The 26,955-nt window shown below is 37.7% G+C and overlaps 1 protein-coding gene across 31 annotated transcripts in view; it reads left to right on the plus strand.

Annotated features, from left to right (window-relative positions):
* LOC140620331 (uncharacterized) overlaps window positions 1–26,955 on the plus strand; it is a 228,710-nt gene that overhangs the window by 103,787 nt on the left and 97,968 nt on the right. For 15 of the 31 annotated variants that reach the window (XM_072804460.1, XM_072804461.1, XM_072804469.1 and 12 more), the window contains 2 exons: window positions 2,558–2,608; window positions 4,070–4,121. In XM_072804460.1, coding sequence (XP_072660561.1) covers window positions 2,558–2,608; window positions 4,070–4,121 — 103 coding nt within the window. Of the gene's footprint in view, window positions 1–2,557; window positions 2,609–4,069; window positions 4,122–9,532; window positions 9,609–10,736; window positions 10,874–26,955 lie in introns of those variants that run through there. The other 16 variants (XR_012020111.1, XR_012020117.1, XR_012020115.1 and 13 more) reach the window with 4 other exon arrangements.

The raw sequence follows: 26,955 nt of genomic DNA on the forward strand, positions 1-26,955 counted from the left end.
GGTTCCCAAACCTCAGAGCAGAACATCAGAGTGTATAATGGATTTGTTAAAACACAGATTGCTTATTCCACTCTCAAGTTTATGGTTCTGGAGGCATAGGAGAGGCCCAAGACTATATTTTAACAAGTTCCCAGATGAGGAAACTAATGGTTGGGACTGTGCTTTGAGAACCCCTGTGCTTGGCCCAAGAAACTGGGGAGATTCTTTTAAGATTTTTTTTTTTATTCATGAGAGACAGCGAGAGAGAGAGAGAGAGAGAGAGAGAGAGAGAGCGAGAGAGGCAGAGACAAAGACAGAGGGAGAAGCAGGCTCCATGCAAGGAGCCTGATGTGGGACTCGATCCCCAGTCCCCAGGATCACATCCTGGGCTGAAGGCGGTGCTAAACCACTGAGCCACCCAGGCTGCCAGAAACTGGGGAGATTTTACAGGCATTTCCAGAGACCTAGGAAATTCAACTCAAGACTTGAGTATTTTTTTAAAGACTCAGAATTTGTCAAAGAAATTTGTTGTTACTTTGGTTTTTATTTTTTTAATTAGGATTTTTTTTCTACAAATAATTCTTATTTTTCCACTCAAATGCTTGCTATGTCCATCCATCCAGGATTCTCCAAGGCTAAAAATAAACAGCATTACTTTTCCTTCATTTTGTACCTTTTATATTTGAGAATATTGATGAATGAATACAATTGATGCTTGATTTTTCAGATGGCCTGCATTAATTTTGATTTCAGTGACCCACTGAACACCAGTGTTAGCATAACAACAGTTACCAGAGCTAAAGCTCTTGTAGGGGAGGGATATGAGCAGCCTATGTGCAATATTTTAATTAAGTCTTAGTGGATTCTCCTTTAAAGGATATTTAAAAAAAAATTTTTTTTTTTAAGATTTTATTTATTCATGAGAGACACAGAGAGAAAGAGACAGAGACACAGGCAGAGGGAGAAGCAGGCTCCATGCAGGAAGACCAACATGGGACTTGATCCCAGGTCTCCAGGATCACATCCTGGGCTGAAGGCAGCGTTAAACCGCTGAGCCACCCGGGCTGCTTTCCTTTAAAGGATATTATAAGAATTCAACATAATCCTGGAAAAGTCAATCTAAATCTATACCTTTTTCCAAGCCAAGCTCCTTATGCTAGGTAGAAATCTAAGCATGCCTGGAAAATCAGAAGATATATATTGCTAATGTTTGTTCCCAAAGACCCACCTCATGTACTCATAAAATCATAATATTTTTTCAAAACAGAGGTAGTACTGTACACCCCAACATAATTCATTTTTAAGCAGTGCTAATGACATTTGTAAAAGAAAATGTCAGCCAAACTGCAATAAAACATTTCCAGCCCAATAAAAGTAGTTTGAGTTGAGTATTTTAAAATTTTTGGCTTTGGAAGGTTAAAATAATAAGTGAATCACAGATCCAAAAAATACGATGCTAAAGTTATTACCAGATACAGTTTGTTCTGCATCACAACTAAAGTCTCAGAGGCTTCTCAGTTTAGATCCTGTAAAATGATCCCTATAAAACTACCTTTGCTGTGTGGCTCTTCTCTGAAGAACAGAAAATTTAGGGGGTCAATAACAAATATTTTAGGAAATAAAAAGATTATATTTCCAGCAGAGTTATTAAGACTATCATTTTTTGGAGTTAAATCTTGAATTCAAAATTTTTCCCAGTTTCCTCATCTATAAGGTAGAAATAATGATACATGCTTTACAGGAGTGACTTTATTCAGTATGTGGGCTTTGTGGAGAGCCTTGAAGGATGCACCATATTTATCTAGGGCAAGGTGGAGGAGCGGCATCTTTCTGCAATACTGGCACACAGACCCTGACTCTGTCGGTGCGGTGTAACTACCTAGAGACACATGGTCAGAGATGAAACTTTGTACATGTTAAAATTTACAATACTTATTTATGATTGCATCTAGTCAACTCATTTATTCAATAAATTCTTATTCCTATCTTTGATTTGAAACAGGCAATACTTGTTTAGGTGCTCTAATATAATAGTCAAAAAAGCAAGTAAAGGATATTTTGAATAAGTGTTATTGCAAAATAATTTCAAAAAAGAGCATACTTGTTATTAATGACAAGCAGTGTATTATGTACTTTTTGGCTTGTCATCCTGACTATGGAGTACATGTTGTAAAGGAAGAAAAGTGGGTAATTATATTTCACATGAACATCAAATTGAGTGTTCCTTCCTTGTAGTTTTGTAAAGTAGAATTGTGGCAAGATTGTCCCTAGTTAATGCCAGGAAAAATGGAAAATAGATGTCTTTTTTAAAATGTCTCTTATATAAACAAGTAAAACCTGTTAAAGTGGTTTGCAGTCACTGAACATAGGTCAATTCCCATTAAAACAAACTTCATAGGTAAGCCTGAATTATGTTGTTGTCTTGATATTTTGTTGCATCAAATATTGCTTAGCATGAAATTAAATATATAAAGTTTGTATCAGAGCAAAATAAGTATCAGTATTATCATTAATTAAGCCATTGTTGGCAAATAATTTTGCAATAAAGTTTTAATTCTACCTATGTTCATCTTAACAGGTGCAATCTTACGGCTCAAAAGATGAACAAGTGCTTTCCAAATTTTGTTCTGTAAGTATAGCAATTAATTTTTGCTTTCAAGATATTAAACAGAGAAACACAATTGATATTGCATCATTATCTTAATTATCTTTATATATTTTGCATTTGTGTATTTTGCATTGAAATGATCTCAAAGGTCCTAATATTCATTAGCATTCTATATTTCAATCTCATTCCCAAGGAGTTTATATATTATAGGACCTTGTTTGGGACTATAGATATTATCTGAATTTTAATGGTATCACTAATTATTAAAGTTTGTTATAAAATGCTGGACTCTAGTCATTTGAGAAACTTCTAGTATCTCCTATGAATATGATGTTTGGAATACTCTACCCTGATTTTGGGGATAAAACTGATCATTATCTGGAAATGCCCTACAACTTTCTCTTCCACCTACTCCCTTACCTTTATTATATGCAAATCCAATCTAGAACCATTCCTCAGTTCCTTGGAAACCTTTGCTATATGTATTCATCAGCTTTTATTGTGTACCAAAAATTCTCAGTGATGTCCAGTAACAAAAGCTTACTTTACTCAGATTGGCTGGGCAACTAGAACAGCCCTGCTCTGAGCTGCAGGTCAGGTTCAGGTATATCCATGAGTCTTTCATTCTAGGATCAACATCATGTGGCCAACATCAATGGAGAGAGTAGGGTATTCTTCATATAATTGAGGAGGAGGAGACAGAAGTAATAATTTGCTGGCTAGTACCCCCATTCTGCATACCATACTGGAACAGAGACAGGATAGCAAAAATAGCCCATTGCAAAAGGGGAAGCAGTCACTGGTCTGTAGCAATTCTGAAATCTCACTAGGTAAATGTTGCCAAGTCCCTAACCTGAAGGTAGGAAATGTTCTTTGATTAGGCTCCAATTCTATTCCCTGGGAGTAGCTTTTCTTTTCATTGTTCTCATGACTCTTGGCTCCACCTTCTGAGAGGTAATTTTCCATTATCCTTCTTGGCCACATTTGAAAGAAAATATGTACCCCCTGGCATCTGAGCAGCTTCCTCGTCCTGCTACCTGCTTGCAGAATGTTGGGGACCCTAAAGTCTTTAATTTTTAATGGTTCACTTTTTTATTATTGAAGTATAGTTGACATACAGTGTTTATTAGTTTCAGGTGTGCAGCACACTGATGATTCAACAATTCTATACTTTATACAAAGCTCACCATGATAAGAGTAGTTACCATCTGTCACCATAAACATTATTACAATATTGACTATATTCCCTGTTCTATACTTTTCATCTCTGTAACTTATTTATTTTATAACTGGAGATTTGTGTCTCTTACTCTCATTCCTGTGTTTCACCATCCTCTAATCTCCCTACCCTCTGGCAACCACCAGTTTGTTCTCTATGCAACTGTGTCTTTTGTTCTTTGTATATTTTGTTTATTCATTTGCTTTGTGTTTTGGATTCTACTTGTAAGTGAAATCATATGGTATTTGTTTTTCTCCGTCTAGCTTATTCACTGAGCAAAAATACCCTCTAGGTCCATTCATGTTGTCACATATGGTAAGATCTTACTCATTTTTATGTTGGAGTAATACTCCTATGTCTGTGTGTGTGTGTGTGCATGTATCACGTATTTTTTATCCATTTATCTATTAGTGGACACTTAGATTGCTTCCATATCTTAACTATTGTAAATAATGCTGCAGTAAACAAAAGGATGCATATATTTTTTTCAAATTAGCATTATCATTTTCTTTGGGTAAATATCCAGTAGTGGAATTATTAGATTATATAGTACATCAATTTTTAATATTTTGAGGAACCCCCCTACTGTTCCACAGTGGCTACACCAGTTTACATTCTCAGCAGCAGTGCACAAGGGTTCTTTTTCCTCCAAATCTTCACCAACACTTATTATTTCTTGATTTTCTGATACTATTCTTATAGGAGTGAGGTAATATATCATCATAGTTTTCATTTGCATTTACCTGATGGTTATTGATGTTGAGCATCTTTTCATGTGTCTATTGGCCATTTATATGCCTTCTTTGGAAAAACGTCTATCCGGGTCCTCGGCCCATTTTTTAAATCCAACTGTTTGTGTTTTTTTGATGCAGAGTGGTATAAGTTTTTTTTATATATTTTGCATATTAACTTCTTAACAGATATATTATTTGCAAATATCCTCTCCCATTCAGTAGGTTGCCTTTTCATTTTATTGATGGTTTCTCTCACTGTGCAAAAGTTCTTTTATTTACGTGTAGTCACAGTAGTTTATTTTTGTTTTTGTTGTCCTTGCATGAGGAGACATATTCAGAAAAATGTTGCTAAGGCTGATGTTCAAGAGATGACCGCCTATGTTTTCTTTTAGGATTTTTATGGTTTCAGGTCTCACATTTAGGCCTTTAATCCATTTGAATTTATTTTTGCATACGATGTAAGAAAGTGGTCCAGTTTTATTCTTTTGTGTGAATTGGATAGCATGTAGCTATCCAGTTTTCCCAACACCATTTATTGAAGAGACTTATTCTCATTGTATATTCTTGCCTCCTTTGTCATAGATTAATTGACCATATAAGAATGCTTTATTCCTGGACTCTCTGTTCTGTTCATTGATCTATGTTTTGTCTTTGTGCCAATACCATACTGTTTTGAGTACAGCTTTGTAATATAGTTTGCCATTCAGGAGTATAATACATCCAGCTTTGTTCTTTCTCAAGATTACTTTGGCCATTTGGGGGTCTTTTGTGGTTCCATATGAATTTTAGGATTCTTTCTTCTAGTTTTTCTGAAAATATTGTTGATATTTTGATAGCAATTACATTAAATTTGTGGATTGCTTTAGATAGTATGGATATTTTAACAATATTAATTATTTAATCCATGAACATGGTCTCTTTCCATTTGTTTGCATCATCTTCAATTCTTTCATCAATATCTTAGTTTTCAGAGTAAAAGTCTTTCACTTCATTGATTAAATTTGTTCCTAGATATTTTCTTCTTTTTGATGCAATTGTAAATGGGATTGTTCCCTTAATTTCTCTTTCTGCCACTTTGCTATTTATATATAAAACTACAACAGATTTCTGTATATTAATTTCATATTCTGCAAATTTGCTGAGTTCATTTGTCATAGATTTGTGACAAATAGGTTCTAATAGGTTTTGGTGGAGTCTTTAGGGTTTTCTTTGTGTAATATCAAGGCATCTATCAATAGTGAGTGTTACATCTTCCTTACCAATCTGAATACCTTTTATTTCTTTTTCTTGTCCAATTGCTGCTGCTAAGACTTCCAGTACCACATTGAATAAAAGTGGCAAGAGTCAACATCCTTGTCTTATTCTTGATCTTAGAGGAAAAACTTTTAGTCTTCAGTTTTTTATATAAAATATTAATTGACGAACATTAGTTGACCATAGAGTTAAGGGCCCATTTCTGGGTTCTCTATTCTGTTCCATTGATCTATGTGTCTGTTTTTGTGCTAGTACCATACTGTCTTGATGATCACAGCTTTGTAGTACAACTTGAAATCCGGCATTGTGATGCCCCCAGCTCTGGTTTTCTTTTTCAATATTCCCTTGGCTATTCGGGGTCTTTTCTGATTCCACACAAATCTTAAGATGATTTGTTCCAACTTTCTGAAGAAAGTCCATGGTATTTTGATAGCGATTGCATTAAATGTGTAAATTTCCCTGGGTAGCATTGACATTTTCACAATATTAATTCTTCCAATCCATAAGCGTGGAATATTTTTTCCATCTCTTTATGTCTTCCTCAATTTCACAAGTGTTCTGTAGTTTTTAGGGTATAGATCCTTTCCCTCTTTGATTAGGTTTATTCCTAAGTATCTTATGCTTTTGGGTGCAATTTTAAAAATAATTTTAGATTTACACAAAAGTTGCTAAGATAGTACAGAGAGTTCCATGTACCCAACACCTAACTCTTACTATTATTAAAATCTTACATTAGTATGATATAGTTGTTACAATAATGAACCAATTTTGATATGTTATTATCCTAAGTCTTTTTCATGGCTCAAAGAGTCACAGTCTCTTTTAATCCAGGCAATAATAGTGCTTTGGGAGTTAAATTTCCCACAAAAAAACTATTTAAAAATTTTTTTTGTGTGATTAGTTCCATGAAACAACTGTATCTACAATTTTCAAGTCATGCCTCTTTTCTCTTTAAGCTTACTTACAGAGTTTGAGCTTATTAGGTTAGTGGAACCTAGTCCTTATCTCTTTTCTGTGAGCCATTTTGTCCAGATAAGAGAATTCACTGAGTGCCACCTTAATCCATTAACACATTTACCAAAGAGTATGACATTTATTTGATCTTTGTCTTGAGACTTGGTCTTAATTAACATTAATCAGAGTTTGTGGTTTTCAGCATTTTTGTTTTTCCTTTTCTATTTGAAGATGAGAAACAGTTTATTTTTCAAATTTGCAAGTCCTGGAATTTCTGGAGTCACTCTTCACTCTTCAATCCCTACTTATAAGCAGGTCAATTCTTTCAAGAAAGACCTTAATCAACGGCAGCAAACAACTCATGCTATTAACAATCTGTCTTGAAATCTCGTCACCCAAAACCACCCACTCATGAGGTATACTTTCTGTCTTAAAGTTATTGCAGGTTTTACCAAATATTTTCTACTACATAATCTTGCTACTTACTACAAGATCATCATCTTTCCAGTCTCCAACACTTTTTTGCTGCCTGCTGTTCAGTCCTGAGGGAAAGACAAATATTTTCAGTTATCACAGCAACACCATACTTTTAGGGACTAATTTCTTTGTCAGCTTTTGCTGTAAAAATGCTTGTAATTTTCTAAAAACCACATTTATATGACCTATAATAGAAAGATATTTTGCTCATGGGTCTGAGGTTGCCTGTATAGTGGTTCTGCTCCAGCTTGTAGGTGGTTCAGATATGCTTTTCTATACTCACTCTGGGATCCAGGCTAAAGGAGAGGGTTCTTTCTATGACAGAGGGCATGAGTACAGAAGGCCAAACTAAACCACAGGAGCATATTTTAAGCTTTTACTCACATTTTATTGGCCAAAGCAAGTCAGGCCTAGTGTCAATGGAGGGAGGAGAGGAAATAGCAATTATTTACAGGAAAGTAACACAATCTACCTCACCAGACAAAGGTTTGTCCCCTTTATTCATCATTCAGGTGGTCACTAAAATGTATGGGGAGCAGGAAGAGGAGGGGTGCAAATATGGTTAGGAAAAAAATGTTTAATATGCAGCCACTTAAAATTCAAATCCTCCTTAAATAGCTCCTTTCCCTAAAAGGCCAGCTAAGGCTGGGCTACATCAAAACAGCCCAGATAGTAATGTGACTCCAATTCTGTAGCTGGATGCTCCTCAGTATTCCCCAAAGGCTGCTGTTTTGCTCTTTACCAGTTGTATCCAACTCCAAATGAGTCTTCTCTTTCCAACCCTACTACCTCTGCTACACATGACAGAGCTAATCCTTTTGTTTTTTAAAAGAATTTACAATTTCCTGATGGGTCTCCAAGTTCTTTCCTGGCTTTAAGCAGAGAGAAAAACTAAAAGCAGAGTTGCTCATGCATGGTCCTGACCATCCCATCCCTTTCTTTAACGTCAAACCCAAGTATCCTAGCATAACAGATGTACCTTTATACCTGCTCCTCCTGAACAGTGGGCTCGAGCCACACTTGTAATCCCTCCACTTTTCTCAGTGTCTTCCTTTTTTCATCACCACTGACTCCAACTCATCTGGGCCATCATCACCTCTAGCCTGGCTTCCTCCCTTTGAGTCTGGCTATACTTCCAGCCTTCCTACCTCCAAACCACTTTCCATTCAAAGTAATTCAGAGTAGTCTTTCTGGGATGAAAATTTGATCTTGTGGCTCTCTTGTCTTAAAACTTTTAGTATTTTTACATTTTGCTTCTAGTAAATAAAAGGTGGCTTTCCATGTATGCCCCATTTTGTCCCAAAATATTCAGCCTACATAAATTATCAAGCTTATCTGACACACTCAGACTCTTACACTTTCAGGCTTTTGAATACAAGTCAAATGGCCCTGGCTATTCTGCTGAATGGGCCTAGTAGGCAGCAGAGTAGGCCTGAAAGCTGAAGTTCCCACAAGGTTGTCCCTACCTCAGCTCAGTGCCTCCCTATGCCACCCCTGACCTCCCCAAGGGAGAAATAACTCCAAACAGAAATGTAATCATACTGCTGGACACATGATGTCAGTTCCACAAATGGTGAAATTTAAGACCTACACCCACTTGATCCTGTCTCTGTGGTATCAGGCTGTGGAGAAGTTTATAGAGCAGGAAAAAAATTAACACTTCAGGAAATTTGAAATATTCTCTTTAGAGTTCCAGAAACTAAAAAAAAAAAAAAAAAAAAAATTCTTGCCTAAGGTAAGAGTATATGACCTCATGAAGTATGGTCTTAAGATTCTCCGAAAGTGTTACTAAGAGGTGGAAGACTTTTTTCAGTATTCTTTCCATTTATTATACATGAAGAGGTGAGGGGACACCAGTATAGTCACAAAATTGTTAGTACTATCCGATATAATCAATAAGTCATGTTTACTCCTAAACAGATCCCTTTTCACAAAATTGCTTTCCTCTTTTGAAACTGTTTTAATCAAAGCTTTTTTGTTTTTAAGTAACAAACACACATCAAACTAAGTCAAGCACAACAGTGTGGTTATTGTAAAGATTCTAAGGTTTCTCATAAGATTGAAGGTCAAGATAGTGGGCCTTGTGAGTTACTGAAGTGAGAAATTGGCTACTACAGTAAAAATTGAAGCCAAATCTGAGCAGTATGTATTGGTGTTGATGTTTTCATAAAATTAATGCCACTAGCCCAGGAGACCAAATGCTGGACTTTTCAAATGCTAGCTGTATTCAGACTCTCTTTCTCCTTGGAACTTACCTTCCCACCACTTTCTATGCAGAGAACCACCATATAATTGTTCTCTACACAGGGTAGCCACTAATGGAACCAGACAAAGGCATATGATCCAAATGCAGATTATCCACTGCTGGCTAGAAGCTCATGAGGTAGGTCAGTGCAAAGGTCTCACCCCAATAGTATCAATGGTAGTTAGCCAAGTCAATTCGTTTAGATCCTTTGGATTGGGAAATACAGAAGGATTGAGCAGGGAGTTATATATGTAAGTGGAACCAATTTATGAAAGACACAGATGAGCTAAGAGACCATGTTGACTCAGACCTGGAGAGAGTTGTTGGCCTCTAGAAGTGTCTTTCCCAGTTATAGTTTATAGATGTCTGTATTAGTTTACTGAGGCTGCTATAACAAAGTATCAAAGGCTAAGTGGCTTAAACAACAAAAATTTGTTTTCTCACAATTCTGGAGCACAGAAGTCTGATCAAGGTATTGGAAGGATTGGTTTTTCCTTGGCTAATAGATGGCTGTCTTCCCCCTATGTCTTTATAGTATCTTCCCTCTCTGCATGTCTATGTCCTAATCTCCTCTTTTAATAAGGATACAAGTCTGATTGGACTAGGGCCCGTGCTGGTGATCTTATTTTAACTTAATTACCTCTTTAAAGAACCCATCTCCAAATCAGAATCACATTCGGAGGTATTGCGGGTTAGGACTTCTACATATGAGTTTGAGGGCCTCAGTGTGGTTCTTAACAGTGTCCTCTCCCTTTTATTTGTTTTGTGTGAGTCTATGAAATCAAAACAACCTGACAAACTGTATTAGGACTCTCTGTTGTAAGAGGCAGAAAATCCAATTCAAACAGCCTCTAGGAAAAGGGAATTTATTGGCTCAAGTAATTGAAGAGTTAGGAGTATCACCATATTTAGGCATATCTGGATAAGAACTATAATAATGTCATTTTATCTGTCTTAGTCCTAGCAGGAAATAGATGGCTCCATCAAATTGAATTTTAAAAAGAAGACTAATAACAAAGATGGGGACAGAGTTTAGGAAAATTATTAGGGATACTGATGTACCAAAGCAAGCAATAGTGAGACATTGTTACCATCTCTAGGGCTAAAGGAGCAAAGCAAGAGTAGTTACTGGAACCTGAAGACAGAGAGTTGTATGGAGATGGTTTCCTAACAGGAGCTATAGCCTCCAGTAGAGGGACAGCCAGCCTGAGGAAACCCCACAGAAAGGGCTTGGGAAATAATGTAATGTCTCTGATCTCTTCATAGCACTCCCACCTGGAAGCCAGAGGGGAAGAGAGATTGATAGAATCCATTTAGTCAGCCAGTAGAGAAGAGAAGAGAGAAGATCTCAGGGCAAGTGGAAAATGGCTAGCACCACCATTAAAATTTGGTCTTGCTCTCTATCTTCTGTGTTGGTGTCTTTCTAACAGAGTCTTAGCTTGTCACCCTTACAGCTTTCAATCTGTGGAAAGAGAGTTTTCTTGCCCAAGTATTTCTAATAAAACCCCAGAGTTTAGTCTCATAGGTCTAGCTTTTATCACCAAACTCATCTCCACTTCAATCTGCATTTATGCCCATCTCTAAATCAATCACTGTAGCCAAAGGATAACTAAGCAGGTAGTGATTACCTGAATATTCTTGGAGCTAGTGAGGTGGGGTCAATCCCATAGAAACACATCGTGTGAAATGGGAGAGAGTGACTCCCCAAAGGAAAATTCAGGTGTTCTTAACAGAAGAAGGGGAAATACACAGAGACTGACAGACAAAAACAACATATGTACACTACATAACCCAGACTACTCATAGTCAAGTCCTTGGCAAATATGTAATGATTTATTGCATTGATTGGATATAGTATGTTTTGAGAACTATTCATTGCACATAATTGGAGCTGAATAAATGTTTTCAAAATTTTTTTGGAATATAAATGTTAATAATCCATGGGCAGAATTATTTTGCAATTGACTAGGAAATGTTTCTGAATACAGAAGATATTTTTCCACTTCCAATCTTTATAGTGATCCCTATGGATATTGACTTATGATTATAAACTCCTTATTTCTAGAAATCTATATTTATACCTCAAACACTGTCCCTCTCAGAGTTCTGAATTATTTTGTAAACCTTGTTTATTTGCTTTCATTAGACCACAGTCTTGAGAATTTCTGGCTTGTTTACACATATCACCAAGTATTTTTTTTTAGACTCATTCAGCAAAAGATCATCATGAAAGAGGCAATAAACTGAAGTAAGATTAGTGAACAATTTAAGTTTAACTGTTAATAAGGTTTCTTTGTTCCTGCCCGTTAAAGATGACTATCAATATTGCTAAGAGACGTTTATTAAACTGATAAAAATGAATATTGTCTTAAAAAAGTCAAGCTGCCTTTATCTGATCTTAAAGGTAAGCTTATAAAATTAATCCTTCTAGTGTTTGCTTGTTATTCAAGCATAACTTTTCTTCTACACACAGCAATTTTTTTTTTTTTTTTGTTCAGCTCCAGCAAGTTTTTGGCAGAAGTTCTGTCAATGGCTCTTTGTATAAGAAGCCCTGCCAGTAGGACTTAAGCAAAATGTTGCAAGGAGTGGGAGTGGGGAGTCAGATTGGGGTGACATTGAAAATCAAAGAATTTACAAAGTATAAGAATCACTGTTTTTAAAGGTTTAATCCCTTTGAAAGTTTCAGTTAAGGAAATTTTCTCTTTATGTCTCCCATATCCTGGTGAGCAATAATTTCATTGATTTACTCCATGAATATGGAGTAAATTTCATTGATTTACTCCATGAATACAGTAGACAAGAGAAGCACTTACCCTACCTTAATGGAACTTAATCTCCTATGAGGGATGCCCTAATGCATGGATGATGGGGGTTGTCATGGTGTTTGAAGGTATCCATGGTAAATGTGTGCAAGGTAGTACAACTGCTGCCCATTCATCCTTGCACAGAACATGCCAGGTAGAATAGGTGAGAAACCCTGTGCCAACAAGGGCAAGCAACAATGTAAAGAGCTGCCCAAATCTCACCCAGTAAGAGTGGACACACATAAGAGTAGAATTTAACTTCTTTCTCATCTCTTACACAGACATCCCATCTATCTGAATCCCTGCATCTACTAGTAAGCCTTTCTGATTCCAACTCTAGTAGTGCTTAGACTTAAATATATGCCCCCTCAGAGTAGTATCTGATTTTTAGATGCCTTGCTATGTTTCTTGAGAGCAGAAACCAGATTTAATGCTTTTTTATTATTCCTCATAGCTTATAGTCTGGGTTAGAGCAGGAGCTCTATAAATACTGGCTAAAAGAATAAGAATGCTTTGCTCAGGTTAATATTAAACTCCGTTTGTATTCTTGGGCCATAAACCACCCAGTAATTAGAAGGTTATTCATGTAGGAGCAGCCTTGAATGTAACTGTAATGAAACAGATCTTGGCTGATAACTGGATGAAATAGACCAGGCCTAATGCAAATCTAATAAATTAGGTCAAAACTAACCCAGAAAACATCAAATCTGGAAGAGTTTGTACCAAAATTATTTGGTGTATGGCTCCTTATTTTACAGAAAGGAAACCAAGGCCCTTAGAGGTTGTGGCCTGCTCAAAGTCATATTGAATTAGGGATAAAACCCAGACCAGTAACTATATAGTTCTTGACCAAGTTTTTGGTTAGAGTCAGTTTGGAAGTCAACTAGATGAAGAATCAACCTGTGTTTGCCAAGTCATCATAACAGAAACTACCATTTTTCAAATCCTTTTTAGTGTTTCTGGCACCATGTCAGGCACTTCCCATACAGTCATACATGACTTCATTTAATTTGCATAACCCACCAGAGGGAGGTGCCATATCACCCAAGATTCTTCTTGAGAACTAGAGTCAGTAGGTGGCACATATTAAGAGATTCTTTGCAATTGGTTTATGTTATTGTGGGGGCTGAGGAGATAAGTCCAAAATCTGTAAAGAAGAGTAGTCTGGGATTTGAGACAGAGTGAACCTGATGCCCACAGGTAGAATTTCTTCTTCTTCAAGGAAGCCCCAGCACTACTTTCAAGTTCTTTCAACTGATTGAATCAGGCCCACAAAGATTATCCAGGAAAATCTCCCTCACTTAAAGTCAACTGATTATGGGCTTTAAACAGCACCTACAAAACACCTTTAGAGCAACACCTAGAATAGTGATCAAATACTTGGAAATTGTAACCTAGATAAGTTTACACAAAAAGTGATCATCATAAGTACTATTTTGTTTAACTAGTTCCCCAAGTCACAGGGGTGGTTAGTGGCAGAGCCAAGTCCTCGGGCCCTTTATGCCTGTCTCCATGACTCATGTCTAAGGCCTGCAGTGTGCAATCTCTAAAGGCAAACTTGAGCAAGTTCTCATACTACTCTGAGCCCCAGATTCTTAACTGTGTGAAATAAAGAAAATCACATTTATGGCACAGGGTTGATTTGTGAATTAAATGAGAAAAAGTGAAGTGCTAGCACATATAAGGATCCAACACATGTTAGTTTCCTTTCCTTCCACTTTGTTCTATCTCACATTCACATATACACACACGCGCTACTTTCCCAGTTCATACCAAAATTAATGCCACAAGATGGGCTCTGTCTTAGGTGCAGGTTTCTTTCTAAAATATTACACAAACATTGCTATTTCAAGAAGCATAGCTATGACCTCCATAAATCCTTGGGTATTCCTTCTGATTCATTCCATCTCTCTTGCCTGCTTGGGCTTCTATCTGCTGGAAAAGTGGATTTGCTTTCTTAACTGGATAAAAAAGGACAAGTTAGTTGATTCTGGCTTTTGCTCTTTTGCAGTTGCTTCTGACTTATCTGAATTCAGATCTCTTTTCAACATATTCTGCCTTTGTGCAATAATTGAAAAAAATGATGTCATGTGTGTGGATACTTTGTGAGCATGTTCCCCAAAGTCATTGTTCTACTACTTCTTTGTATATTAGAGGTTGTCTGCAAGGACAAGAGAATTAGATCTGTTGGAATTCTTTTGTCTCCTTTGACCTGGATAGGGCAAAAAGGGAATTGATTACTCCTGTTGTGACCTCAGGATAACAGCAGTCACAACTTGAGGTCCAATAACTGAGTGGCACCACCTGATATTTTGCAGTTTATGTGCCCAAAGTTAAAACCAACAATTTTAGAAGACCTTCATGGCCTTAACTAAATGCCAGACTAGACTTGACTAGCTTCACTAGATGAAAACATTTCTTCCTGCTAGAAAGTCACAACTGCCTGTTTTTCTATGCTACTAGCCTATACTTCTTTAGTGGGGAAGCAGGTTTTATAGAATGTCTCACCTGCCTCAAACTGCCATCCCTAAATTCATCTAATGATAGCATCTCTGCACCTCATGCAGCTGCAGCTGGGGAAAATATCCTTTGAGTCTCAAATATACTAGGTGTCTCCAACATGTGGTCTCAAAAATATGAACTCTTTGTGCCATATATCTTGTCCCCCTCTTTGTTTCTACACTATCACCATTCCAAACCTCTCCCCGTGTCTCCCTTCCCAACTCCTCCTTCCTTATGCCTTACTCTCAGTAGATGACCTTGCCAACTCCCTTGTAGAGAACTCAGGCTAGCAGACAGAAACTCCTACAACTTCCTGATTGATGATCTCCTGCTTTCCTACTAAAACTTTCCTTCCCTCTACTCTCAGAGGAAAGCATATTCCTTCTTCTCTTATTCTAGGTGAATCCTTCGATCTAACCCTGTCCCCTCCATCCCCATCTCTGTAATTTCCTTTCTGAACTTCTAGACTCTTTTCCACAAGATCCTGCCCAATAGCCTTTAAGAAATTCAAGTCTTACCTACCAGGATGAAAAGGAGGGAAAGGTAAGGGAGAAAGGATGGGGATAAACTCCTCTAGTTATTATGCTGTCCCCTATCCTCAGACAGGCTTCTCAGAACAGTTGTCTTCATGTCTTCAGTTTTTCATTTTTCATTACGAACACACTGTAATTTGCCTTTTGCCTCTGCTATTTCAATGAAGATGCTTTTGCTAAGGTTATCAGTGACCTCTCAATTTCCAAATCCAATGAATACTTTCCATTCTGTATCAAATTTGATGATTATGGGACATTTAACACTGTGTCCTTGAAAAAAAAAAAGCATCATAATTTCTGAGACACCACACACTGATTCTCTTCCACCTCCTGAAAGATTCTCATCAGAATCCTTCACTGACTTTCTCCAGCAATCTGCTCCCTAAGCTTCTGTCCTGACTCTTGTTTTCTTCTCATTCTATATCTTCTTCCAACAAGATCCAGGCCTTAGTAAAAACTTTAACAATTTCTTTCTTCTTGTACCAGAGGTCACTACAACTTAATCAAGTTGCTACAGCAGTTGCCAATGCCCAGGAAATTTCTCTAGGAAACACTTTTTCACCTATGACTTAGAATCTTCTTTTCTTTTTGATTTCCATCCCATTCCCTGGAACAAGAATCCTTACTCTCTGCTAGGTTTCTTTGCATGCATGACTTATTTAGATGATCACCCTGAGTTTTGGGTCTACTGTAACAAGAACAAAATTATTAATGCATGAATCCTTCCATCCTTTTCCCTCCTCCTGGCCTCTAAAAGGATCCTGACTTTGCATGTTTCATTTGTTCTCTTCCCTCATACTCCAGAGATGACTCTTTCTGCCTTATCAGACTCATCTTTGGGGATTTTTGTGATATATAATAAGGAGAAAGTAGGGGGCATGTAAGAATAGGAAATGTGGGGGCCAGGAGTAGGGGAGAGCTTTTAGGACATGTAGAAGAGTTGAAGGAGCAGTTTGTAATGAAAGGGAAGCAAATGAAAATGAGGGATTTTAATTCTTTAATTGATTTGATCTTTGATTCATTCAAAATGTTTTTTAAAATGCAAGCAAATAAAATAACATAATTTTGAAAGTACTTTTTAAAATTTTTTAAATATTTATTTATTCATGAGAGACACAGAGAGAGAGGCAGAGACATAGGCAGAGGGAGAAGTGGCTTCTCAAAGGGAGCCGATGTGCAACTCAATCCTGGGACCCCAGGACCACAACCTGAGCTGGAGGCAGACGCTCAGCCGCTGAGCCACCCAGGTGTCCCTTGACAGTATTTTTTTATTTATGGCAAGTTTTCCTTGATGGCAGGTCTGCTATAAGGATAGACCAAAGGGTTTCCCAAGCATACCACTCTTCCACACAAAGACTCTGAACCAAACTGTGGATTTCCCCTTGGATACCACCCCATAACCCAGACTTCCTCATTTGCCTTGAGGCCAGCCAATATGGAGGAAAAATCCAAATGCTCATCTGGTCTTATATATGAGGCTTTGGGTTCTGAACCTGAATCTCCAGGTCAGCTCCCTCTCTTGGGCTCTAGACCCTGAACTGCTTACAAGACATTTCATTTGGATGTTTCACAGAACCCTCACACAATCAACTTGTCCCAAAATTGCCCCTTTATCTCTGTCATCCCTTCTTCTCAATTCCCCTTCTCTTTGTCCCTTCATAAGAGACAGGAACCTTGACTGAGTCTCTTACTACAGAAACCTGGGTGTTACCCTTCTCTTTGCTAAGCCTTCTTATTCAGATGGTCACTAGTCCTCTTCTACCTCTTAAATATATTAATTAACAAGCTGAGCTACTCAATGCTTCCTGGACTCTTGAAGTTTCTAAATTCTTCGTGCCACTGGCCACTCTGTTGTTTTTGCACTGAAAGTCTTTTCATTCCTTATCTCTGATCATCTGTTAAACATTAGCTGATGCTTAAACTTCCTCTCTTCTTTAAAACCTTCCTCAATTGTCCTAAGGGGACCCAATCACTTTCACCTTTGTACTACCTTGAATTTACCAGTATTAAGTCAGATGTCACAATGTATTGTAATTATTTTATTTATTCAACTATCTCTGCTCCTAGACAATGACATTCATGAGGGAAACATATTCTATTGTTGAATCTCTAACACCCAGCATGGTATCTTGTTTATAGTAATTGCTCAAAAATCAAACACTTATCAATTACATGAATGAATGAACAAATTTGTAAAGTAGTTAGGAATCCAAATTAAAAATGAGAAAGGTAGACTTCATGAAGTAATTTGCCCAGTGTTATACAGCTACTAAATGAGAGAGCAGAGTTAGAACATGGTCTGTTATTACAAAGTCCATGCCTTTTTTCTTTTCTTTCATTTTTTTTTAATAGCAACTGCATCACTCCCTAGCTGGTCAAAGCTCCTCTTACACTTTAGAAGTTTATACATACACTTTCTTTTTTTTTTTTAAATAATAAATGTATTCTTTATTGGTGTTCAATTTGCCAACATACAGAATAACACCCAGTGCTCATCCCGTCAAGTGCCCCCCTCAGTGCCCATCACCCATTCACCCCCACCCCCGCCCACCTCCCCTTCCACCACCCCTAGTTCGTTTCCCAGAGTTAGGAGTCTTCATGTTCTGTCTCCCTTTCTGATATTTCCCACTCATTTTTTCTCCCTTCCCCCTCATTCCCTTTCACTAGTTTTTATATTCCCCAAATGAATGAGACCATACAATGTTTGTCCTTCTCCAATTGACTTATTTCACTCAGCATAATACCTTCAGTTCCATCCATGTCGAAGCAAATGGTGGGTATTTGTCATTTCTAATGGCTGAGTAATATTCCATTGTATACATAAACCACATCTTCTTTATCCATTCATCTTTCGTTGGACACCGAGGCTCCTTCCACAGTTTGGCTATTGTGGACATTGCTGCTATAAACATCGGGGTGCAGGTGTCCCGGCGTTTCATTGCATTTGTATCTTTGGGGTAAATCCCCAGCAGTGCAATTGCTGGGTTGTAGGGCAGGTCTATTTTTAACTCTTTGAGGAACCTCCACACAGTTTTCCAGAGTGGCTGCACCATTTCACATTCCCACCAACAGTGTAAGAGGGTTCCCTTTTCTCTGCATCCTCTCCAACATTTGTGGTTTCCTGCCTTGTTAATTTTCCCCATTCTCACTGGTATGAGGTGGTATCTCATTGTGGTTTTGATTTGTATTTCCCTGATGGCAAGTGATGCAGGGCATTTTCTCATGTGCGTGTTGGCCATGTCTATATACATACACTTTCTTTACTGTTCCTGTTAGTGATAATGTTGTCTCTCTTTATGGTGACATTTTTAGGGCATTTTCATGGAGATGTCTTAGGGATACAAAGAGAATCTCAACCATTCTGTTTTCATTGCATATTTTGATGCCCATCTTTGAAGTTTTCCAGAAAATTCAAGATGTTACTGCCCTTTCTTCTACATTTATTTTGTAAACCCAAGTCATGATATTGTTGGAAAGTAGGTCAGAGTTGGAATCCTCTAGCTCTACCCATTGTCATTTATGGAAAGCTAGTCATCAATGCCAAGGGCACCCTGACACAAAGATAGGTGTAAGAGTTTTTTTTTTTTTTTTTTTTTTTTTTAAATTAAGGAGAGGGTTTTGTGTTCAATAAATCTTCACTATTACTCAGCAAGGATCTCTCTCTGGATTTCTCAGAAGCCAAGCAGACCAACCACCAATGTCCAATGAATATTTTTCTTGGATTCATTTCTGAATCTGTATCCTACCTGTCTTCTTTAATCGCTGCCTATGGCGATGTGGCATGTAATGTCTGGACATATTATCTCAGGAAAGAAAACAGAAACAGTTGGCAGTCTACACACTTCTTTAAAAAAAAAAAAAGGTGGAGAGTATGTGAATCAAATCAATGGTCATTTGGAGTTTTTAGTTGTTATTGTTATCTGCTCATTTAAAATATCTCTTTTATTTCATCTGACGAGAAAGTTAGGGAATATATGGTTGTTTTTAGTCATTTAAAAAATTATCACTTTCTTAAGTAGTTCAGGGCACCTAAATTCTCTATAAGCAGAGCACAAAGAGAAATGTGGCAAGAACTATGGATCAGAGTTATTACTGAATTTTAAAATATGTAGGCCCCCTTTTCTCCAAGGAACTTAAGGCTCCTCACTAAACTTTTGTGGCCAACTAGGTATTAACATTATTAACAGTAAAGAAGTGTTAACTCCTTTAACACTAAAGAAGACAGGTGAAAGTGTACACTTTTTTCCACAGTATTTTATTGATTTGGCAGTCAGCAACTCACTTGCAGATGGAGTATGTAGGGGAATGTGATTAAGATTCTTATTAACCTAGCAACATTTACTAGGTGTTTTCTAAGCATCAGGAACTGTACTATGTACACATCATATGTACTATGTACTAGGGACACAGAGATTAGATAAACACATATGGTCTGTACTATCAAGGCATTTACAGAAGAATGGGTAGCCATGACAGTTACCCACTGACAGTCTGATGAGGGCCACCATTGCTACGAACTCTGAGACCACAGCAACACATGGAGGGACAGCTTATTGCAGGATAGGGATGAAGGAAGAGTGCCCAGAGGTATACTCAGACTGGGTCTTGACAAATAAGAGACAGACCAAGAAGCACATTAAAAGCAAAGGAAGCAGCTCTTTAATAAGCAAAGGAGAGAAACAAGCCTCCACTAGGAATTTGTACGAATTTCAGAATAGCTTATGTAGAAATTTGGAAGCTGGAAGCAGTAGTTCTGTGAAGGGCACAGTAAGGCGCAGGGAACAGATCAGGTAAGACAAAGGAATGAACAAGGAAAGCAGAGAGGGATTCCATGAAACAACTTTCAAAGCTCCCTATTCAGCTATAGTGGAATCAAGTGCTTCTGATGGGACACAGATAGGCCCCCTCTCAGAAATAGTCCTGACAGAGTCATGCCCCAGAGTTCACAGCGCCTGGAGGTCAGGAAATAAGCCCTCTCACTCTCTACTCCAGGAAGCATTTACCCAGGAACTTCTCATTCCCAAATGGGAATGGACTTACTAAGAAGCCAAACATTTCAGGTCTTTATTCCCAGTATGTCAAGGTCAGCTGCCATCATCAGTTCAACAGCAATGTTGCCCCAAGCTGAGCAACAGCCTGCATGGCATTGCTGTATGATTGTGTACCCAACTGAGCAGGGACCACACACACAGTCTCTCCCAGCCTGTTACTTCTGATAATTGCTTAGTAAATCCTCACATACATATTGACTCTTCTGAACTATTACTTAATTATTTAGATAATTGATTGGTGCTCAATAAATATTTACAAATAATAATTACAATTGGGCTCTATGGTGAAGGAAAAACAAATGGAAAGGAGATGGAGCAGGAGAAAAAGTGAGGGTGCAACTGCTATTCAACATAGTACTAGAAGTCCTAGCCTCAGCAATCAGGCAACAAAAAGAAATAAAAGGCATTCAAATTGGCAAAGAAGAAGTCAAACTCTCCCTCTTCGCCGATGACATGATACTCTATGTAGAAAACCCAAAAGACTCCACCCCAAGATTGCTAGAACTCATACAGCAATTTGGCAGTGTGGCAGGATACAAAATCAATGCCCAGAAGTCAGTGGTATTTCTATACACTAACAATGAGATTGAAGAAAGAGAAATTAAGGAGTCAATCCCATTTACAATTGCACCCAAAAGTATAAAATACCTAGGAATAAACCTAACCAAAGAGATAAAGGAGCTATACCCTAAAAACTATAGAACACTTCTGAAAGAAATTGAGGAAGACACAGAGAGATGGAAAAATATTCCATGCTCATGGATTGGAAGAATTAATATTGTGAAAATGTCAATGTTACCCAGGGCAATTTATACGTTTAATGCAATCTCTATCAAAATACCATGGACTTTCTTCAGAGAGTTAGAACAAATTATTTTAAGATTTGTATGGAATCAGAAAAGACCCCGAATAGCCAACGGAATTTTAAAAAAGAAAACCATAGCTGGGGGCATCACAATACCAGATTTCAGGTTGTACTACAAAGCTGTGGTCATCAAGACAGTGTGGTACTGGCACAAAAACAGACACATAGATCAATGGAACAGAATAGAGAACCCAGAAGTGGACCCTCAACTTTATGGTCAACTAATATTCGACAAAGGAGGAAAGCTTATCCACTGGAAGAAAGACAGTCTCTTCAATAAATGGTGATGGGAAAATTGGACATCCACATGCAGAAGAATGAAACTAGACCACTCTCTTGCATCATACACAAAGATAAACTCAAAATGGATGAAAGATCTAAATGTGAGACAAGATTCCATCAAAATCCTAGAGGAGAACACAGGCAATACCCTTTTTGAACTCGGCCACAGTAACTTCTTGCAAGATACATCCATGAAGGCAAGAGAAACAAAAGCAAAATGAACTATTGGGACTTCATCAAGATAAGAAGCTTCTGCACAGCAAAGGATACAGTCAACAAAACTAAAAGCTAACCTACAGAATGGGAGAAGATATTTGCAAATGACGTATCAGATAAAGGGCTAGTTTCCAAGATCTATAAAGAATGTATTAAACTCAACAGCAAAGAAACAAACAATCCAATCATGAAATGGGCAAAAGACATAAACAGAAATCTCACAGAGGAAGCCATAGACATGGCCAACAAGCACATAAGAAAATGCTCCGCATCACTTGCCATCAGGGAAATACAAATCAAAACCACAATGAGATACCACCTCACACCAGTGAGAATGGGGAAAATTAACAAGACAGGAAACAACAAATGTTGGAGAGGATGCAGAAAAAAGGGAACCCTCTTACACTGTTGGTGGGAATGTGAACTGGTGCAGCTACTCTGGAAGACTGTGTGGAGGTTCCTCAAAGAGTTAAAAATAGATCTGCCCTACAACCCAGCAATTGCACTGCTGGGGATTTACCCCAAAGATACAAATGCAATGAAACGCCGGGACACCTGCACTCCGGTGTTTATAGCAGCAATGTCCACAATAGCCAAACTGTGGAAGGAGCCTTGGTGTCCATCGAAAGATGAATGGATAAATAAGATGTGGTTTATGTATACAATAGAATATTACTCAGCCATTAGAAACGACAAATACCCACCATTTGCTTCGACATGGATGGAACTAGAGGGTATTATGCTGAGTGAAATAAGTCAATTGGAGAAGGACAAACATTGTATGGTCTCATTCATTTGGGGAATATAAAAAATAGTGAAAGGGAATATAAGGGAAGGGAGAAAAAAATGAGTGGGAAATATCAGAAAGGGAGACAGAACATGAAAGACTCCTAACTCTGAAAATGAACTAGGGGTGGTGGAAGGGGAGGTGGGCTGGGGGTGGGGGTGACTGGGTGGCAGGCACTTAGGTGGGCACTTGACGGGATGAGCACTGGGTATTATTCTGTACATTGACAAATTGAAAACCAATAAAAAATAAATTTATTAAAATAAAAAATAAAAGAAAAGAAAAAAGAAAAAAGTGAGGGTGCAGAAAGAATATGGAAGAGATATCCATTAATATTAATTTACTGAATGCTCACTAAAATAAATTACAAGTCTCCAGTTTAGCACATGTGTGTATTATCTCATTTAATATTTACAGTGACCTCTGATACACATTATTATTATCTCTACCTAACAGGTGAGGAGAGTGAGGCTCAGGAAGTTGAGTAACTTTCCTAAGGCCAGGGAAGTGTTTTTCTGATTCCAGTCCAGGCTTCTTTATTAAATCTAGCTTCTGGAAGAAAGGGAGAGGCCTCAAGTCTTCCCTATAGAAATTTTACTAACAGTTTATACTTGAAAAAGACCAGCAGCTGATTCTGCCTCATGTTTCAATAACTAAAGAATAAAGTTTTAATCTTGCTTGGGAGGCTTAAAAGGAAATTTATGAACCTGACCACTGTTCGGCCACCCACACGATATTCTCTGGACATTCAGGATCACCACTGAAAGCTCCCCACCTGCCCCTCTGCAACATGATTGTCTTGATTTTTGTTTATAATCCTTCTATATCCATTTAGATCATTAACTTCCAAGGAATGACAAGTGTATGTGTACTTTTCTGGGTGCTCTGACTTAGCAGATAAGCCAGAGGTTAAGATCTGGTGTCTAATACAAGGTATCATGACAAATGCCTATGTTTGACTTATTCTTTCCCATGCCATAGGCTTGGGACTTACCCTTAGATGTGACAAAAAATAATTTCAGTATAATTACCCACAAATGGGTAGTGGGTGGCTTTACAATCATTAGTTCATGTGGGATCCTTGGGTGGCTCAGTGGCTTGGTGCCTGCCTTTGGCCTAGGGCGCGATCCTGGAGTCCCGGGACCAGGTCCTGCGTCGGGCTCCCGACATGGAGCCTGCTTCTCCCTCCTCCTGTGTCTCTGCCTCTCTCTCTCTCTCTCTCTGTCTATCATAAATAAAGAAATCTTTTAAAAAATAAAAAATAAAAGCATTAGTTCATAAATGCACTCAGCTATCAGATTGTCAAAAACCCCACTAGAAAATACATTTAAAGATTAAACATGAGTGTTTTTTAAAGGTCTGCTTTTACTATTCCTAACATGGGTCTGTACCATTTATACTTTTATGACTTATTATATGTAATCTAGGAGGCAGATGTTCTGTGTTATTTAGCCTGAAGATAAAATATTGTTGAGTAAGAAGTAACATATTTTAGAATAGGTTAATGAGGTTCAAAAGGGTAAATAAAAATGAGGAAAATGTACCCCAATTCACAATGTTTATAAATATAAGCATAGTCTGTAGTTTAATGCAATAGAATTAAATATAACAGGCTGTTTTCTTTCACGATGTATATGTTCCAACAATATAGTTATTCAGTTGAACTGCAGTACTGAATAAGAATGTAGCTTTGAGCATCAGATGAAAAAGTGCATATTTAAGTTCCTACCTTGAATTACTCATTCAATGAAATAGTTACTGAGCACCTACCAGGCACCAGTTCAATGAGTGAGGATACAGTAGTGAAGAAAAGGTATTCCCTCATGAAACTTATAAATTCTAGTGGGAGGAGACAGAAATGAACCCATAAACATATGATGTTTCACATGAGAGAAAATGAAGCAAAGCAAAAGATCTAGAGAGTGGTGGAGAGTTGTTATTTTAGTTGGGGAGTCAGGCAAAGGCCCCCTGCTCTCGTGACATTTGAGCAGAGACTGGGAGGAAGTGAGTACAAGCCATTCAAGGAACCAAGAAAAAAAACATTCCAGGATACATGAGCCATGCAGTAACTAAAGGAAGAACATTTCTGGCAGAGGGAATACACATACAAAGGCCATAAAGTAGGATGCTACTTGGTGTGTTTCAGGGGCATTGAGGAGGCCAGGGTAAAATATTTACTAGGATTTAAATCTCAACTAACTATAAACATACAAATTTTTTCATTTTGAAAAAGTTTTCCAGTACACTCCTGACTAAACAAAACATCTTTTTGTTTCAACCTTATTAAAAATCTAAGTTTCCTACTTGGGGTAAATAATACATTACCAACTTATTTTAATTTTTCATTCTTTCTTTTGTGTCTATTCTATGCCAAGCATAGGTAAGCACTAGTAGTTGCTGAGTAAGAGCAGTGAACATTACAGATGTGTTCTAGCTTTGACCACATGTAGAGTTGAAGAATTTGCATTCTTTGAAAGCTTAATTTTCATGATTCAATATGGAAAGGCTTAGGAGCCAGGATTGGGAATTCAACAAGGATGAGGAATGGGGGAGTGCTGAGAAGTCAACGATAGAGAGGATCAAGGAAGGTCTGTGGGCAGATAAGTTCCAGATTCTAAGTGGAGAAAGAGGAAGAATCAGATGAGGAAACCTAGTGGTCAAAAAGTCTAGTGACCTACCAGGTAAAGGGTTTTGGTACCAAGAGTAGGAGTCCTAGCCAAGTACCTCAGTTAGCTACAAGAGATCTACATGAAAGACAGAAGGGGCCCACAATAAGAAAGGAACTGAAACAGCCTGTTTGCTAATAGGACTCAAGATTTGGCATGAGGAGTTTTCAAGCATTTTTGTCAGGCCCAAAGAACAAGATCTTAATTTTCCTGTTGTGCTTAGACCAAAAGTTGAAAACAAGGTTTTGACTCTTTTTCATCACAATTTGAGTTGATGCATGTTTGCTAAGTTGAATTGCCTAGTTCTGACTCATTATCTGCAGTAGACCCATCGACATTCTAGCATTGGTGTCCTCAAGGGTCTCTTGGCTCACCATTGTTAGTCGTCTATACTCTTTCCCAACTGTCTCTCCTCTCCCGTGCCCCTAACTAACAAGGACTCTCACTGTAAAAAGTGTCAGAGCACAAAATAATGGCGTTTTCAAAAAATCTCTGATAACAATTAGACTTTTTTACATGTCTGTTTTCCTAGAAAAAAAAAAAAAGCCAGAAAATTTAGCCTTTAACTCATATATATAATCAAGACTTTTTGCTGTTATTGTTTGTTCTTTGGGATTTTTTTGGGTAACTTTTGCCCCATTTATATATATTTTAAAGATTTTATTTATTTATTCATGAGAGACACACAGAGAGAGGCAGAGACACAGGTAGGCTCCCCGTGGCAAGCCTAATGTGGGACTCTGGAATCACGACCTGAGCCAAAGGCAGACACTTAACCACTGAGCCACTCAGGTGCGCCCATTTACATTTTTAAGACAGGCACACATACTTTCTTCCTTATGTACACATACACCTTACATCTATTACATAAACAATATATCATGTAAATCTACAGATGATTATATCTTATACACATTCATAACCATCCTCATTTATGAAATGAAAACAGAGTTCAAAATACAAATTGAAGTAGAATTGTGAATGCTGGGCCCTGGGCTTTATATAGCAAGAAATAAAAGAAGTCTGGTATCTGGCATTCATAAAATTAGTTTAGGTGTTTGGGTTCTACTGGATGTTTCTTGGTTGCCTTGGCAACCCAGTACACAGATAAACTCTGAGAAGATGAAAACTCTGGAAGGAAGTTGAGATACTCACACTGACTTAACAAAACTATGCTGTTATAAGGATGATTGCATTTACCTTGTTCTACCTCCTTCAAAAAAATCTTTTAAGAATATTCTAATTTGGGAGGCTCAGAAGTTTTTCTTACTGATAACTTTTTTCTAAGTTAAAGGACAACCCTATTTAATATAGAAAATTTGGTGAACACATCTATTTCCTCTACCTCTTAATTGAATCCTCTCAATCTCAAGCCAAATGTCTGCAAGCAGAGCGATCACCTTTAACTTAACTCAAGCTTCAGACAGTATCAGCTCTGTAGCAACAGGTACAGGCAGACCAGAATAGGCCTTACAAAGAAGGTATTCTGAGTTATGTCCTAGATATGTCGATTCTGGCACAACATCTTGACTGTATTAGTTAGTTCCCTTCTACCCAGATTAGTTATCTATCTGTACCAATTTAATCCAGAGGTTTTTTAATTTAGGGATCTGACAAAGGGTCTTGTTGGAATGACAGCCCCTTTTAGAAAAAGAATTACACATAGGTTTACTGAACAAGTAACTTGAATATAAAAATACAGGTGATTTTGAATATTCTAGTTCTTTCTCACTCAGAAATTGTTGATAAAAATTCATCAGTTTGGTTGTGGGAATTGTC

This window comes from Canis lupus, chromosome 28 (genome assembly GCF_048164855.1).
Source record: "Canis lupus baileyi chromosome 28, mCanLup2.hap1, whole genome shotgun sequence".
Lineage (NCBI taxonomy): Eukaryota > Metazoa > Chordata > Mammalia > Carnivora > Canidae > Canis > Canis lupus.